Source organism: Pyxicephalus adspersus, chromosome 3, assembly GCF_032062135.1.
Source record: "Pyxicephalus adspersus chromosome 3, UCB_Pads_2.0, whole genome shotgun sequence".
In the NCBI taxonomy this organism is placed as follows: Eukaryota; Metazoa; Chordata; class Amphibia; order Anura; family Pyxicephalidae; genus Pyxicephalus; species Pyxicephalus adspersus.
In genome coordinates, this window is record NC_092860.1 from 127,201,141 (window position 1) to 127,216,419 (window position 15,279).

At 36.7% G+C, this 15,279-nt stretch overlaps 1 protein-coding gene across 4 annotated transcripts in view; it reads left to right on the plus strand.

Annotated features, from left to right (window-relative positions):
- LOC140327124 (toll-like receptor 1) overlaps nucleotides 1-14,188 on the plus strand; it is a 19,485-nt gene extending 5,297 nt beyond the window's left edge. The window contains exons 1-3 of one of the 4 annotated variants that reach the window (XM_072406328.1): nucleotides 1,205-4,086; nucleotides 4,739-4,843; nucleotides 7,032-14,188. In XM_072406328.1, the coding sequence (XP_072262429.1) occupies nucleotides 7,082-9,547 (2,466 nt within the window). In that variant the 5' untranslated portion in view covers nucleotides 1,205-4,086; nucleotides 4,739-4,843; nucleotides 7,032-7,081 and the 3' untranslated portion in view covers nucleotides 9,548-14,188. Of the gene's footprint in view, nucleotides 1-1,204; nucleotides 4,087-4,738; nucleotides 4,844-7,031 lie in introns of those variants that run through there. The other 3 variants (XM_072406327.1, XM_072406329.1, XM_072406330.1) reach the window with 3 other exon arrangements.
- Nucleotides 14,189-15,279: the final 1,091 nt, after the last annotated feature.

Consider the following 15,279-nt stretch of genomic DNA (forward strand, 5'->3'; position numbering starts at 1 on the left):
CCACTTTAGTAAGGGCTGTTTCAGTGGAGTGGGCAGCTCTAAAACCAGACTGGAGGGGGTCAAGGAGAGAGTTGGTGCTCAGGTAATGGGTGAGTCTTTTGTAGACAAGGCATTCAAGAACTTTGGAGACATATGGGAGAAGGGAGATAGGATGGTAGTTGGGGGATAGGGAGGGGTCCAGTGAGGGTTTGTTTAGGATAGGGAGAATTATGGCATGTTTAAAAGCTGAGGGGTTTTTACCAGTAGAAAGGGAGAGGTTGAATAGTTTGCATTATTTTATATGTTAACATAGGTTGAATAAATGCAGCTTAGATGAGTGTCAAATGCAGCAAAAATGGTGCAAAAATGGTGCATGTACAATATTTAAGTGTAGTGCACAACAATGCACAGTAATAGTGCACTGCAATGCATAGGTCTTGAATGTGGTAACACTAATAAATGGCACGTATACATTACACAAAAATGGCAATACAGCAGTATACAAAATGCCTTAATGCATGAAACACCAGAGCCAAACCATGTGCTCCCAGGGTTCCAGGCAGGATTCATACTTTTTGGCTGATGCATATTTTGCCTTGTAAATAACTAATTGGCATTAAAGTGCTTGTTGGTATTGTATAAATCACAAGTGAACACTTAATACAATTTAATGCATATCATAACACACTCATGGTAATCTGAGTTATAATGCGATATAAAGTGCATGTCAATGTGTGAATTTTAGTGGCACATCTGTGTAAGAATGTATGGGCATCTCCCTAATTATCTCATGCTTATTTGAAGTATTTCTTTACCAAACTCTTTTGCTTGACCTGGTTGTTCTCAATTTTTTTTACATTTGTGGCACATTATTATTTGCTAAGTGAAATAGGGCAACATATGCTCCTGCAGGGTGCTTCAATATTTTGGAAAACACTGACTTGTTTGACATGTCTGTCCTGTTTAGTTGAGATCCTCCTCCAAGAGCTGGCAGGCTTCTGGTTGCTGTATGAGTATTAAGATTATAACCCAATGCAATTAATTTCCTAATAAGGGTTGCTTTATATATATATAGAGCAATGGCAATGTGCAAGTGAAGGTTTTATTAATCATATGAAGGTCATAATAATACAGTATAATCTTTAGCCTGGCACATGCTGTACACAGGATTAGGTCTATTCTTCCTGATAATATATATATATATATATATATATATATATATATATATATATAAATCGTAGTAGAGCAAATAATTTGCTGCCAAACTCAGGGGGTATTTGGCATCATTTATCTCAGTTTCACCTGGAGAAGGGAATAAAGGGCCTGGATAAGGCTGTAAGTATATGTTGTACTGTATATTTGGTACTCTTTAATTGGCATCCAGGCCCGGAGTGTCCTGGAAGGAATGAGTGGGCCAGGCACTTCATCCCTCTTCCAAGCCAAATATTAAGGATAGCTTGAACGCACCTGACTGAGGATAAAAAAGAGCACCTGTCTTTAAGATGGGGGATTTGCAGTCTATGGCCATGGGGCTGAGGTGGACAGGCTGTGTGTGGCTTGTATGCTGAGAGAGCCCAGGAGGCTCCAAGGAGTTTAGATGTTTAGATCTGCAGGACCAACAGCTCTGTGACAACCAGGAGGCTAAATTTGTGTTTTATTCCCCTGTCATGCTGTAATGACTCCGATCCCCTATGAGGGAAATGTCTGAAGATTGCTTTGAGTTGACATTTGGGTAAATAAAAGTGGGCAGAGAACCCTAAAATTAGGCTGGAGCCTGAAATGCCTTTTTGCAGTGAGTGCATTTATATGTAATTCTCACAATATATATCCCTCACATGTGATACTATTTCTAGTATGTGTATAGATATACAGTCCTTTGTGTATAGATATACAGTGGTACCTTGGTATAAGTTATTAATCCGTTCCAGAACCTTGGAATTATAGCAAACAGGATTTATACCAAACAAATTTTTCCCATAAGAAGTAAAAGGAAAATGATTAATCCGTTCCCATGAAAAAAAATCCTATTGTTATTGGCATATTATACATTGATGGGGCTGTATAAAATAATTTAAACACTGCTTAATACTAAAATACATAACTACAAAGGCAATTAGATGAAATAAATGAAAATTTAATCTCACTTTACCTTGCTGAGAAGAGTCCAGTGCGTGGTGCTGAGAAGGGAGGAGGAGGAGATGTTATGTAATTCACAGAGAGTTATAGCGCGGGTTGTTCACTGAATGGTAGCAACTGGCGTACTGACGCTCGTGGGCAGTCCTGGCTTTGTCTCGATAGAGGTCAATAAGGATAGTGCAGTGTTATGACCCATTTGACCCATACAAGTTCTAGCACAAAGGTTGTATACCAAGCAAAATATTTTGTGTCCAAACTTGACTTATACCAAGCTGGACTTATTCCAAAGCTGATTTATACTGAGGTACCACTGCACTTGGTATCTTGATATATATCTTCAATGATTTATTTTCTGTTTTTCCTGGAAAAACATAAGATCTGAAACTACTGTAGTCTGTATCATACAAATCTTGTAAATTGTGAGACGTTAAATACCCATGAGGTGCTGGTTTTACTTTTTGTGTTTATTGACCTGATTCCCAACTGGCTGTACTAAGTGTACAGGTTCTCCCTTATTGTGTTTGCATAATTGATGTATACTGTTATGTTTGTAGGATTATATTATACAAATTAAATAAAGGATTTTATCTAGTTTTAATCAAGTTTGCCATAAAGAGCTAATTTTTAATCTAAAATCTAATTTTTCTAATTACTCATGGATTGCTAACTTAGGTCTAAATCTACCTCCCTGCCAAATAGATGAACCGAGGTGACCTGGTTATCCGGGGAAGCTCACTGTGGGGTCAACCTGTGGGATTATTTCTTCCTGGACATAGACTTCACCCAAAGCCATGGTCATTCCTGACAACCATTAATACTGTTTCAAGAAAAGAAAAGCCTGCCAGTAGATATAATTAGGAATCTTTAAATGTTTCTGTTGCTGTCCATCATTGTTTTTCACTGTTTCATGCACTGTATAGCCAAAGTTGAGAAAGAAAATGTGTTCGATGACTATGAAAAAGCAAACTGCTTTGCTGGACTTGTATACCTTGGTCCTATTTTTTTTAACCAAATATGTTTCCCTGAGTGGTAGCTCTATTCAGTGTACATGGTCAAGAGAACCATAAAGCAACTGTGAAGTCTGGAATGGCACTGGGTACTGTGACTCATCAGGATGGAGTTAATGTTACATAAGGCAGTAATTACAAGGTATTACCCTGAATTTTGGGAACTCTGGGACTAATTAGAATACATGGCAATATCTGAATTGGATGCTGAAACGTAACCATAGCCTGCAGTTAAAATATGAATTTGGATGACTCCTCCCAGGTACCCCCCAGTTTTTCTTTTATTTATCTTAGTAGGTAAACTGGAAAAGTTTGAGGAAATCCCTACAGCCAAAGAGAATAGACAGCCCTCTGCTGACACCATTTTCACAATTTATATTCACATATATCCTGCATGTGTTGTACAGATAGACATGTGACATTATGATAAGTTTAACTTTTCAGAATGTATTTAACAATAAATGTTCAGCTATTGCTCTGGAATTAATAACTTTGGCTATTCCAGCTCACTTGTTATACGTGAGTACTAAAACTTTACCATTTCCCTGCTTTTCTGCAGTTTGAAGTTGGCTTCCCATGGTTATGTTTGTTTCTTCTTGATTGATTCTTCTATATTTTTATTAAAAAAACATATTGAAAACTTTACAGTCAACTATATACTGTTGCAGTTTAATGTGGTCTTGTATGTACATTTCTAACATAAGCATGTACAATTATTTTTTTAAAGCTCAAAATACACAGTTAATACACATGCACTTAATGCCTGAATAGAAGTTTATTTCAGTTGAATGCTTGCTTACAAAGAAGAGCCAGTGAGATCAGAGTAAAGCACACAGAAACTTGCCATATGAAAGGCACAGCAGTGTATACAAGACACTTTACTTCCTGCTCTGCCAGAGCTGTTCTGATATGACTGAGCTGCTTCTTGCCTGAATGTTACATGCTGACAACGAAATAAACTTGTGTAAGTATTGCTGATTTCCTAATTGCCGATATGTCTCCATCCTGGTCACAGTGTTTAGGTTTTCTTGTTTCAATGTTTTTCTTGTTTCAATTTTGTGAGCCCCCTGTTTATATTTGCAGGTGTATAATATCATAAATATATATAAAATATATATAAAAGAAAAACAAGTTACAAATACATTGCAAGCCATATAAACCAACACAAGGAATCTGATTAGCTGCTATGAACAACTACATGATTTATTGTGGTTTCTCATTTTTATATCTAAGTCTATTGACACCATTTATATTTATTCTACATGAATCTGCAGGTAAAGGATCGGTGTTATCTGTAACTTTCTTTCTATGTAAACTAACATGCAGCTATTACAGTCACTGATTGTTTAATTTAAGTTAGAGATTGGTAAATAAGGAAGGTGCTCTGATTTTTGTGCATGTTAAATAAGCTAGAGCAGTAGTTCCTCTTTCAGTTCCTTTTGCCGTTTGCATGAAGACCAAGGCATTTCACAAGCTCCCAGCTATTGTTATTTAGTCCTTGTGACACTCAATCTACATGGGGAACTTAAGTGATCTGAGAAGAGCGAAAGCTGAAATACAGGGAAAACACAAATGAATGCAGCTCTGTAATTATTAGTACATTATCATTTTATCAGGTATCAGGCGGTTTCTTTTCCAGTATAGCAAGGCTGGAGCATAGGAGGAGGAAGCAGCACATCACCCCAGCCAATACCAATCGAAGGACAAAGCAGAGTGACAGGGTGAGCTTATCATTGTAATTTTACTGTCCAGTAAGAGGCTAAATTACTAATGCTGAACAAATACATTTCTGACTTTTTATCTCATTGTTTTGAAGCTATTGGACCAGTATGGGAGTTCAGAATTTTCACTTTACATAAAAGGGTAGACAACCCTTTTATGTAAGGTAAAAATTCTGTTTGTTCTTTGTAAAAAAAAGGGTGCAGCCTAGGCAGTCGAGAATAAATGGGAGCGCAAAGCCTCCAGGGATACCTACGTCACACATCCCGGGAAGCTCTTGGGTTCTCCTTTTGGGCATGCTCGAGCATCTTAGGCATGCGCAAGAGGAGCCCTTTTGTCAAAAGCATGCGCAGTGAGATCGGTAAGTTTTTTTCCCATCTACGTCACCTGATCTCGCACCTGTGTCAGGTGACTTAGGAAGAAAAACCAGGACAAAGAGGAGAGGATTGCGATGCCCGGAGCGCTGGCCCAAGGATGGATGCTGGGACGACGCGGGACCTGATGGAAGAAACCTCCGGACTGATCAACAGCCCTGCGGGACTAAAGGTAAGTGGATTTTCTTTGTTTTGGGGGACTTTTGAGATTAGTTCTTCTTTAGTGTAATGATTTTACTCCCTACAAATTTTCATTCAAGAGACAATGTAATTTATTGTAGAACTGTCCAGTACCCAATAAAGTGAGCCGGTTACATTTCCATCTAAATTGTACTGTTGTGGATCAGACTGAACTATTACTTTTATTATTAATATAATTATTATAAATATAATAATTAGGATTTATATAGAGCCAACATATTACACAGCGCTGTACATTAAAACTAGGTATTGCTTTCACTTTCTATTGTTGAATTTTTGCTGCTAGTTCCTAATTAACTTTACCCAAAATTTAACAAATTTTCACTTTGATTTTTAAAATTAAATTAGGGATCTGCCTATAGCCAAGGGTCATGGGCTCTACGTCTACGTGGGCAGCACAGTGGCTCAGTGGTTAGCACTCTGGCCTTTGCACTGCTAGGTCCCAGGTTCGAATTTTGGCTAGGACTCTATCTGCATGGAGTTCGCAGGTTCTCCCCGTGTTTGCGTGGGTTTCCGCGGGGTACACCGGTTTCCTCCCATATCCCAAAAAACATGCAGCTAGGTTTTAAAGTCTATCCCCAAATTGACCATAGATTGACCATAGATTGACCATAGACTTTAATAATGACATATGACTATGGTATCCCTTTGAGGGACAGCTAGTGACATGACTATGGACTTTGTACAGCGCTGTGTAATATGATGGTGCTATATAAATACTGTGTAATAATAATAATAATACATATAAGGTGGTATATATACAGTATACCAGTTACCATAGATGGAAGCTGGATAAAGGACAAGGTTAAGGACTCTTTCTCCTCTCCTGTGTGACAATTGGCCATATGCTGAGCGCTGCAGTCTGATGAGTTATGGAAGAGTGATGTTCGTCTCTATAAACTTTACACCTGGCTTCAGGCAAACAGGCATAGGTGTGTAGATAATCTGTGCTCTTTGCCTTTGTTATATAAAAGCTTTTCTAAACTGAAACCAATATACATTTATAGGTTATTTTTACAGTTTTCATGTAAAGTGATCCATGTGTATACGTACATTTAAAAATATGTTAACAATCTATACTGCCTAAATTGAATCTTATACCTCATTTACCATGATTCCTTTTATTACACTAACATTTTCTTCTTGTTTATAAAGTAAAAATATACCTACAAGCCCACAGGCTGTGAACCTTTTCTCACCCCAGCCCTTATACTACAGGTCTTCCCTATAACCCCTTGGTCATTGGAAAATCTAGTGCAATGTGAATCTGTTTATTCTACAAGATTATGGGATTTCTATCATGGGATTACCTAGAAACTAAATTTTCTTAGGATATGTGATGTAGGTATCCCAGGAAGCAACAGAAGGGTCACATATTGCCGTAACCTAGGTGGGAATTGAGGAAGTAATATTATGCAGATACAAGTTTTGAAAAAAGTCATAATTTTGGTAAAGGGGAGGAGGTATAAAAGAGATAAAAAAAAGGTTACATTTTTGCTTCAAATCTGCAGTATTGGGTGCACATATCTTGGTAATTCATAGGCTATTTTAAAATTTTAGTAATTACTAAAGAATTTAAATATTTTCAGTAATGCTTATATTTTTTACTTTTTAGGTGGAAACATGCAATTTTCTGTAAATATGTAATCTCTTTAAAATCTGTGAATGGAAAAAGACCAACGTGGAAATATGGCTGAATTTATCCTCATCCTATTTTTCATCTTTGCCTCTATGTTCATTGATATACAGTGTATTGAACATCCACTCATTAAGGATCAGGACCTTGTTACCAACTACTCCTATCATTCATTGGGTTCTGTCCCAACAAATATCTCTCTAGAGACAACTGTACTGGATCTGTCACATAATAATATCCTAAACCTTGAAACAACAGACCTCAACAATCTGTTGCTACTGAAAGTTCTCAATATTTCGTATAATTTACTCACTAATCTGAACAAAAATGTATTTGACTCTAACAAATCCTTAAAACATTTGGATTTATCTAACAACAAGCTTGAGAATGTCTCTTGTACATTTCCAGATAGCCTTCAGTATTTGGACATTTCATACAATCATTTCAGAACATTGTCTGTATGTAAAGATTTGGGAAATCTATTACAACTGGAGTATTTGGGGTTTGGTGCTCAGCAGATCCTAAAATCAGATTTTGAAGCAGTCTCTCAAATAAAACTACAACGTGTCTTTATGGATTTGGAAAATCTATTGGATTATCAAAATGGCAGCTTACTCATGCTGAATACAAGGTATCTTCACCTTGATTCTCTGTCCTTGAAAAAGGATATTTTCAGTTTACTTTTTGATGCTGTGAATGTATCTGAGTCTTTGGAACTGTCCAATTTTGACAAGTTTCAATATGAATTTAAGAGCTACATACCAGCAATAGCCAATAATTCCAGAGTCACTCATTTAACTATGATTGGCCTTTCCTTACAATGGAATATTCTTACCTTTGTCCTTCAGAATATATGGCATTCGTCAGTTGAGAAGTTCCATCTGTCTGAATTTACATTGGAAGGGATTATCAAAGATCTTAATTTTACCTATTCCAATTCTTCCATGAAAGAGGTTTACATACACAATATTGAAAATAAAGTCTTCTTTTTTAACCAAACAATACTGTACAGACTGTTTTCTGAAATGAACATCACAAATTTGACAATAACTTCTGCCAATTTGCTCTTCATGGAGTGTCCTTTAAAACCTAGCAGCTTCGAACACTTGGACTTTACCAGTAATGCAATGGCTGATGATGTCTTTCAAGGCTGTTCAACGATGCCTAAACTGAAAACCCTAATAATGGCAGACAATAAGCTGCAAAAGTTATCCAAGGTGAGCTCCATGACAAACAAAATGATATCCTTACAACATTTTGACGTTAGTCGGAACCAGCTTCTTTACAATGAGGAACAATGCGGATGGTCGCAAAGTATAAGGAAGCTGAATTTGTCTCTTTGTTCCTTGACCAATTCTGTTTTTAAATGTTTGCCAAAAAATATTACATGGCTGAATTTGGCTAAAAATGAGTTAACATATGTGGTATTAGACATGACCCATTTTGAAAAATTAGAATATTTAAATCTCGGGTATAATCGATTATTTGATTTGCCAGACTGTACATTGTTACCTCGTCTAATGATGCTCCATGCTGAACACAATCAAATTCCTTATCCATCTGATGAAATATTTCACAAGTGTAAAAATGTTTCCAGTATAAGCATGGGACACAACCCATTCCACTGTTTTTGTGAGATAAGAACATTTATTCATGAAGTGATGAAATCACCAAAGAAACTGATTGGTTGGCCAAAGAATTATGTCTGTGAACACCCTGACAATTTTAAAGGTGTGATGCTGGCTGACTTCTACATGCCTGAAATATACTGTAACATCTTTATTCTGGTCCCAGTTATAGTTGTGCCAATTATAGTTGGATTTGCTCTGCTGTTTACTATATGCAAATATTGGGATGTGCCATGGTATTTAAAAATGATTTGGCAGTGGTCACAGACAAAGAGCCGGACCAGGAAATCCATGAAAGGCAACTGGGAACTCGGAAGAGATTTCGACTTTCATGCGTTTGTCTCTTATAGTGAACAGGATTCATCTTGGGTTAAGAATATTATGTTGCCAAGTATAGAGAACATGGACAACTCAATACGGATCTGTCAGCATGAGAGACATTTTTTGCCAGGAAAACCCATTGTGGAAAACATTATTAATTGTATTGAGAAGAGCTACAAGTCCATCTTTGTTTTATCTCCTCATTTTGTTCAGAGTGAGTGGTGCCATTATGAACTTTACTTTGCTCATCAACAACTGTTTTCTGAAAAGACAGACAACTTAATTTTAATTCTACTTGAACCAATTCCTCAGTACATCATTCCTTCAAAGTACTCCAGACTAAAAGCACTTATGGCAAAAAGGACATTTCTGGAATGGCCAAAGGAGAAAAGCAAGCATGGCCTTTTCTGGGCTAATGTAAGAGCAGCAATTAGCATCAACTTGTCAGATCCACATCACGAAAAAAGTCCTGAAACCCAGTCTCTCCTACATGGACAGAGCAATACCCACTATGGCGCCATGTCTGACCTAAGTGAAAGCACATAAGAAGACTATCTGTCTGAATGTTTTACTTTCATCAGACTACAGTAACATTGATCTGTCATATTTTGCCTTCGGGTATACTAGAAAAAGCCACAAAAGATCCATGGGATTTATTTACTCTCAAAAACATGGGTAGCTAACTACAAGAACTGTTACTCTTAACTGCATATAATAGTGGTGAAAATGTTATTTCATTTACCTTTAAAAAGACTGAAAATGATCAGAGGAAAGTCACTAGTAATGTGTACAACATGTTTGATGTACACCATCCTTGGATACCGGTACAACCATTAGGCAAACTTTTTGCACTGCTTGCAAACACTGTGGAACATATACTAGCCTCGAACTTTAAACTGAAGGATTTGTGTTTTAAATGTAGTAGTTAAATGAAGAGAGTAACTCTAGCTGTACAGATCATGGGATTGCCATGGGGCTTGTTATCACAATGTGTCTATATACGCCTTTCTCTCTTTTTGAAATTCCAAGCGGATAAAGTTGGCGACCATATTTGTTTTGCAATGGCTCTAATGCTGTCTGATTGTAAATGATTTAGGCAGCATTAACATTTGTTACTACGTTAGGGTAACATAAATGTGTTGTGTATATAAAAAATACAAATATCCGGTACTACGGGAAGGGCTAGGGTTAAAAGGGGGCAAGGAGATGGGGATGTTGCCTGTTCTCCCCAAGATAATAGGAGTCTATGCAGTTGGGCCTCCCTCTTTAGTATATTAAATTACAGAAAAACCATGGAGTGCAAGGAGAAAGCAAAAAAAGAGGTTTTGAGACTCAAGAGTTTTAAGTCAAGCTATGAATGTATTAATATATATTTACTTCATATATAACAAGGTCATAAAAATACATAGTTCACAAACCTAGAGCATGTAGTACATTGTTTTGCCTGGTTATGTTATACAAGAAACACAGTAGTAAAAGTATTATTGCAGGTTAACATAACATGTTCTGTTGGTTACACCTATTTCTGTTCTGAGTCACAGAAATGTGGTGTTTTACTAGACAAATTATTGCTAGCATGAACAGTAGACAGCAAAGAAAAATGAGAAAAGGTAGTATTATAATAAGACCGTATTTTCTGTATACAAGTCCCCGACGCGTTTCGCCCAGATTAGGCTTCTTCAGGGGGATATGACTTTATACGATTAATAGTAGATGGTATAGTGATCGGTTCTGAGTGATATATTCAGAACAGTAGTTCTTAAAGTAGTGTTGATACACAAGTAGGATTCATTTAAACTAACAAAATTGTTGAGTACCCATTGATGAGAAATTAGCGTGAATAAGGGTATTCATCCTGTGGTCTTGTGCTTATAAAAGGTTGCAGGTTGTATATTGAATATATAGAAGTTGAAGACCCGCAAGTTGTGATTGTTGCATAGTCAAATGCTAGCAAAGAAAACTATATATTTATATATATATATATATATATATATATATATATATATAAAACTATATAACTATATATATATAATTCATATTTCTGTGCCAGTCTTTTTTTAAAGCAATTAAGTGTATTGCAACATTACTACTGAATAATGGATAGGTCCAAAAAATGCAGTCATCTTATACAACATATCTAGCCAAGAGAAATGTGTACAATAAACAAAACCTTGGTGCCAACAACATTTGCTGTTCATCCTGGTGTTATGGATAGCTCTATGTTTTGTATGTTTATCTGAAAGTTTGTCGGGGTATTCTGATCCAACAAAGTGTTCTAGCTTATGTAAGGTGTAGAGGCAAAGTCACCATGTTCACCCTTTGTTCCACACTGGTTACTGTCTGGTAACCTCATTCATTAAAGTGGTGCTCTTCACACTTCCGCTGGTGTCCCCTGCAGTTCATGATCGATGTCTCTTAGCTATAATACTATATAACCTTGCAGTCCTACTCAACTGCTTCTTTGCAGGAACAAATACAGAATCATTAGGAGGGTGATTATAACAAAAAAAATCACTGTTGAAATTTGTACCCTTTAAATGTTAATGAATGTTCCATCTGAACTGACTAGGGGAAACATTTAGGTCACTTGGATATCACATTGGTTATTGTGAGTGTTAGGACTGTTCTATCCTATGCCAGGGGTGTCAAACTCTGGCCCCCAACGTCCTTTTTTTTTTTGTCCCCCAAAGGAATCCTAAATATGAATTGCAGCTGGCCCACCGCTGCATTGAAAAAGAGCTGCTACTACAATTCCCGGCATCATTCGCGACAATATACCAGTGGCCTCTCTGCCTATGCGTGGCCCCGCATTGGACTGTTTTATAGACGCAAGTAATGCCAGGAATTGTAGTAGCGGTATCACTCATGTCTTTAGACTAGCGGGCTCTCTGCCTATGCGTGGCCCCTCATTGGACTAATTTATAGACGTAGGTAATCCCACTGTGTATTTGAGTTTGACACCCTTGGCCTATGTTCTATGTTCTAGTTCTATCCACTCCATGGTTCTATTTTATTGGAGCAATGTTAGGGTTGTCTGGTTTATTGGCCTTTCTTGGGGGGAATAGGCCCAGTGTTAGGAATGTCCTCTGGTGATGTCCTGTCTCCTGGCTTTTAGTGTATAGTATCGGAGCAGCGTTAAGGCTGTCTTCTTATATGACCTTTTTGGGTTTATAGTATTGGACCAGTGTTTGGTCTCCTCTTAATGACCTTTCCCAAGGTGGATAGTTGGACCAATGCTGGTAATGTCTCCTGTAGATGCCATGTCTGAGTCAAAAAGTTATTGTACTAGGGTTATGGGTATTTCTTGGTGCCTTGTCATTTGATTACCAGTATAGGAACAGTATTAGGTTTGCTGGTGATGCTGTTTCCATGGTAAGTAGTATTGGATTAGACCAAGAACTGGCTATTGATAATTCACTGTCAATGGATTAATAGGTTTGCAGCAGTGGTTTTCTGATGATTTCCTGTTCTTTAGTAAATAGCATTAGAACATTGTTAGTACTGTCCTGTAGCAGCGTTAGGACTGTCTTCTGGTGATTCCTAATCTTTGGGTGAATAGTATTTGAGAAGTGTTAGGACTGTCCATTTGTGATACTATCTGATACATTTCAGTGAATAGTAACAGAGGAGGTCCTGAGGAAGTTAGCATGCTGGATTGAGTACACTGCTTAAAGTCTAATCCTTAAAATATGGATATGCATCACAGCATATATACAGATAAATTAAATTAAAAAGAAATATCTGACAACTCAAGCTTTACAACATAGTCATAAACTGTCACCTTTGCTACAGTCTGCCACTTGCTACATAAATTTATTGACATTCAGTGACCTCTGACACTCTAGGTAAAGTGGGGCCGAAACAGTGATAACATTTTAGCATAAGCTGTTGAGCTTGGTAAACAATATGCTTTGCGATACAAAAAAAAGGGAAATGTGAAAAGAAGCATAAAGCGCGATCTGCTGGCTAAAATAAGAATGCAACACATTATTAGGCAATGTTTCATATTTTTCCAACAAAAACAAAGCATTTTTTAGTTTTGCCTGTACTTATATAATACACATATATAGAGCTGCCTTACCAGTCCTTTTAAAATGAAATATTCATTTTCCTGCATTACAAGTCATTACTGGTTTCGTTATGGTGACATGCCGTCCCATAAATTTTCATACCAGGGTAAACCATACCTTTTAAAAAAACTGTGTGATAATACTGATCACTTTTTTACCTAAGGGCTATCGTCTATGTATTTCTGGACAGATAAGCAACTTTTATGGCCTGATAGTCACAAATCATTGTCAGTTTTCATATTTGCAATGTATTGTCAGTTATCAACAAATAATTATTGTTGTGCTATCAAATGTTTAAAAACCCCTAAAATGTAGTTTTCTAAAATTTTCTAAAACAATATCATATGAACACATCTCCACTTTTGAAACCTACAACTACCTGGTGTGTCGGAATACAAACATGAGACCCGTCATAACTGAGCGATAAACATGATCAGAGCAATTTAGGAAATTTTTCTTCAACTTTATATTTGGTCTGCAAATACCGAATACAGCTGGACACACCTACAGCTGGGTTTCTGCAATATATCTATTTTGCACAATATGGTCAAATGAAAATGAAGTGAAACTATTTTCTGATGTTTTTAAATGTGGAACTGAAACAAGTTTGTTTCTGAAGGATTCTGACAGTCTTGCACACAAATATGAAGTTGCACAATTATTTAAGTGTCATTAAAATGCCAGGAATAAATAGGGAGTATGAAGGAATCAGTTTTCCTGAATGCATTCCTCTATTGATCACTCAAATCTAAACCTGTAAGATGCTTCTTGGGGTGGAATACTTTATGGTAATTGCAGAATAGAAGTAAACTAGTCAATGGCTCCTTTAGTCCCACTGTCACTGAAATAATAATTACCTTGTATTGAGTCCTTGCGTTCAGCCTTCTTATCTTGCACTTTAATTAAGTCTACCTACTCTGAGCTTTTTTTTATAAAAGGTCACCTAAATAGATTTTTATACACCTCTACATGTGTGTTATTATCTTGTTGATGCCATGTATATTTAACATGTTGCAGTGTGGAAAGATAAACACCAATAAAAGATAAGCAAGTTCTTTGTTTATAAGGATTTTTTTTTAATGAAACACTAAATAAAGTATTTTGATTGGTTGTTTGATTTGCTTGCTGACTTCTTAATCTCATGCGCTAAAGTGTTATTTTGTCAGTGATTCACCATGAAATTCTATGAAAAACCAGCTGGAACTTTCTGTACTTATTTGGTAAATGCAGATTATAATATTTGATGTGCCAGGATTTGATCTAATTTTAATAAATTTAACATTTTAATATAATTTAAGTTTACATTTTATTTTAGTATTTTATTATATATTTTTGTTTTTGAACTGTTTTAAATTGTTATTTATATATGCTTAATTTCCAAATAAACATTTTAGCAGGATTATTTAAGCATGATGGGTTAGCTAAAGAGACATCACAATAGACATAAAAGCTTTGAGGTTCTGTTTGTCTTAAAGCGATCCCAGGCTAATCTGCCGTGAGTCACAAGTTTTTTAAGGACAGGTAATAATATTACAATACTTTACATGTGGGTCAGGCATCATCCTTGCTTACCTTCCTTCCAACAGATTTATCATTTCTGTGTGAAAGCACCTACTTGATCTCGCCCTGAGTATGCACTCAGACAGGCGGTCCTCAAACGTCTCTTGCACTTTGTGTGCCCCACCTGTTTGAATAGAAACAAATATAATTCTTGATTCCTGAGCTCACTGCTGATTGGTCACCCGCTTCCCCTAAAAGGGACATCTGCTCTTAGTAATTGTTCAGTCTTGAAATTTGCTTATGTGTGTGTATTTTGTATTCTATTTATTTATTATATTTTTATCCTGTCTATACATAAATATTTCTGTTCTGACCTTGGAGGTACTTTTGACTTCAAATGTGTTCTTGTTTCTGTCATTTGGTTCTGGGTACCCTAGCAATGACCCCTAGGTACACCTACCTTCCATGCTCCAATTTCATAATTTGGCACCCCCCAACAACCACCACCCAATGGAAATGCACCACGCCATGTTCACTAGCAACTGTCAAGGAACAGATGCTGGCAGCATTCCTATTGGCTGCTGATTGTTAGGTACCACCCCTGAGCAATATTTATTTAGTGTTTTATAGTACGGTAGTCCCCGAGTTAAGGACATATGACATAGAGACAACTCCTAGATATGAACGGAGCTCTACTTTGTGTGCAGG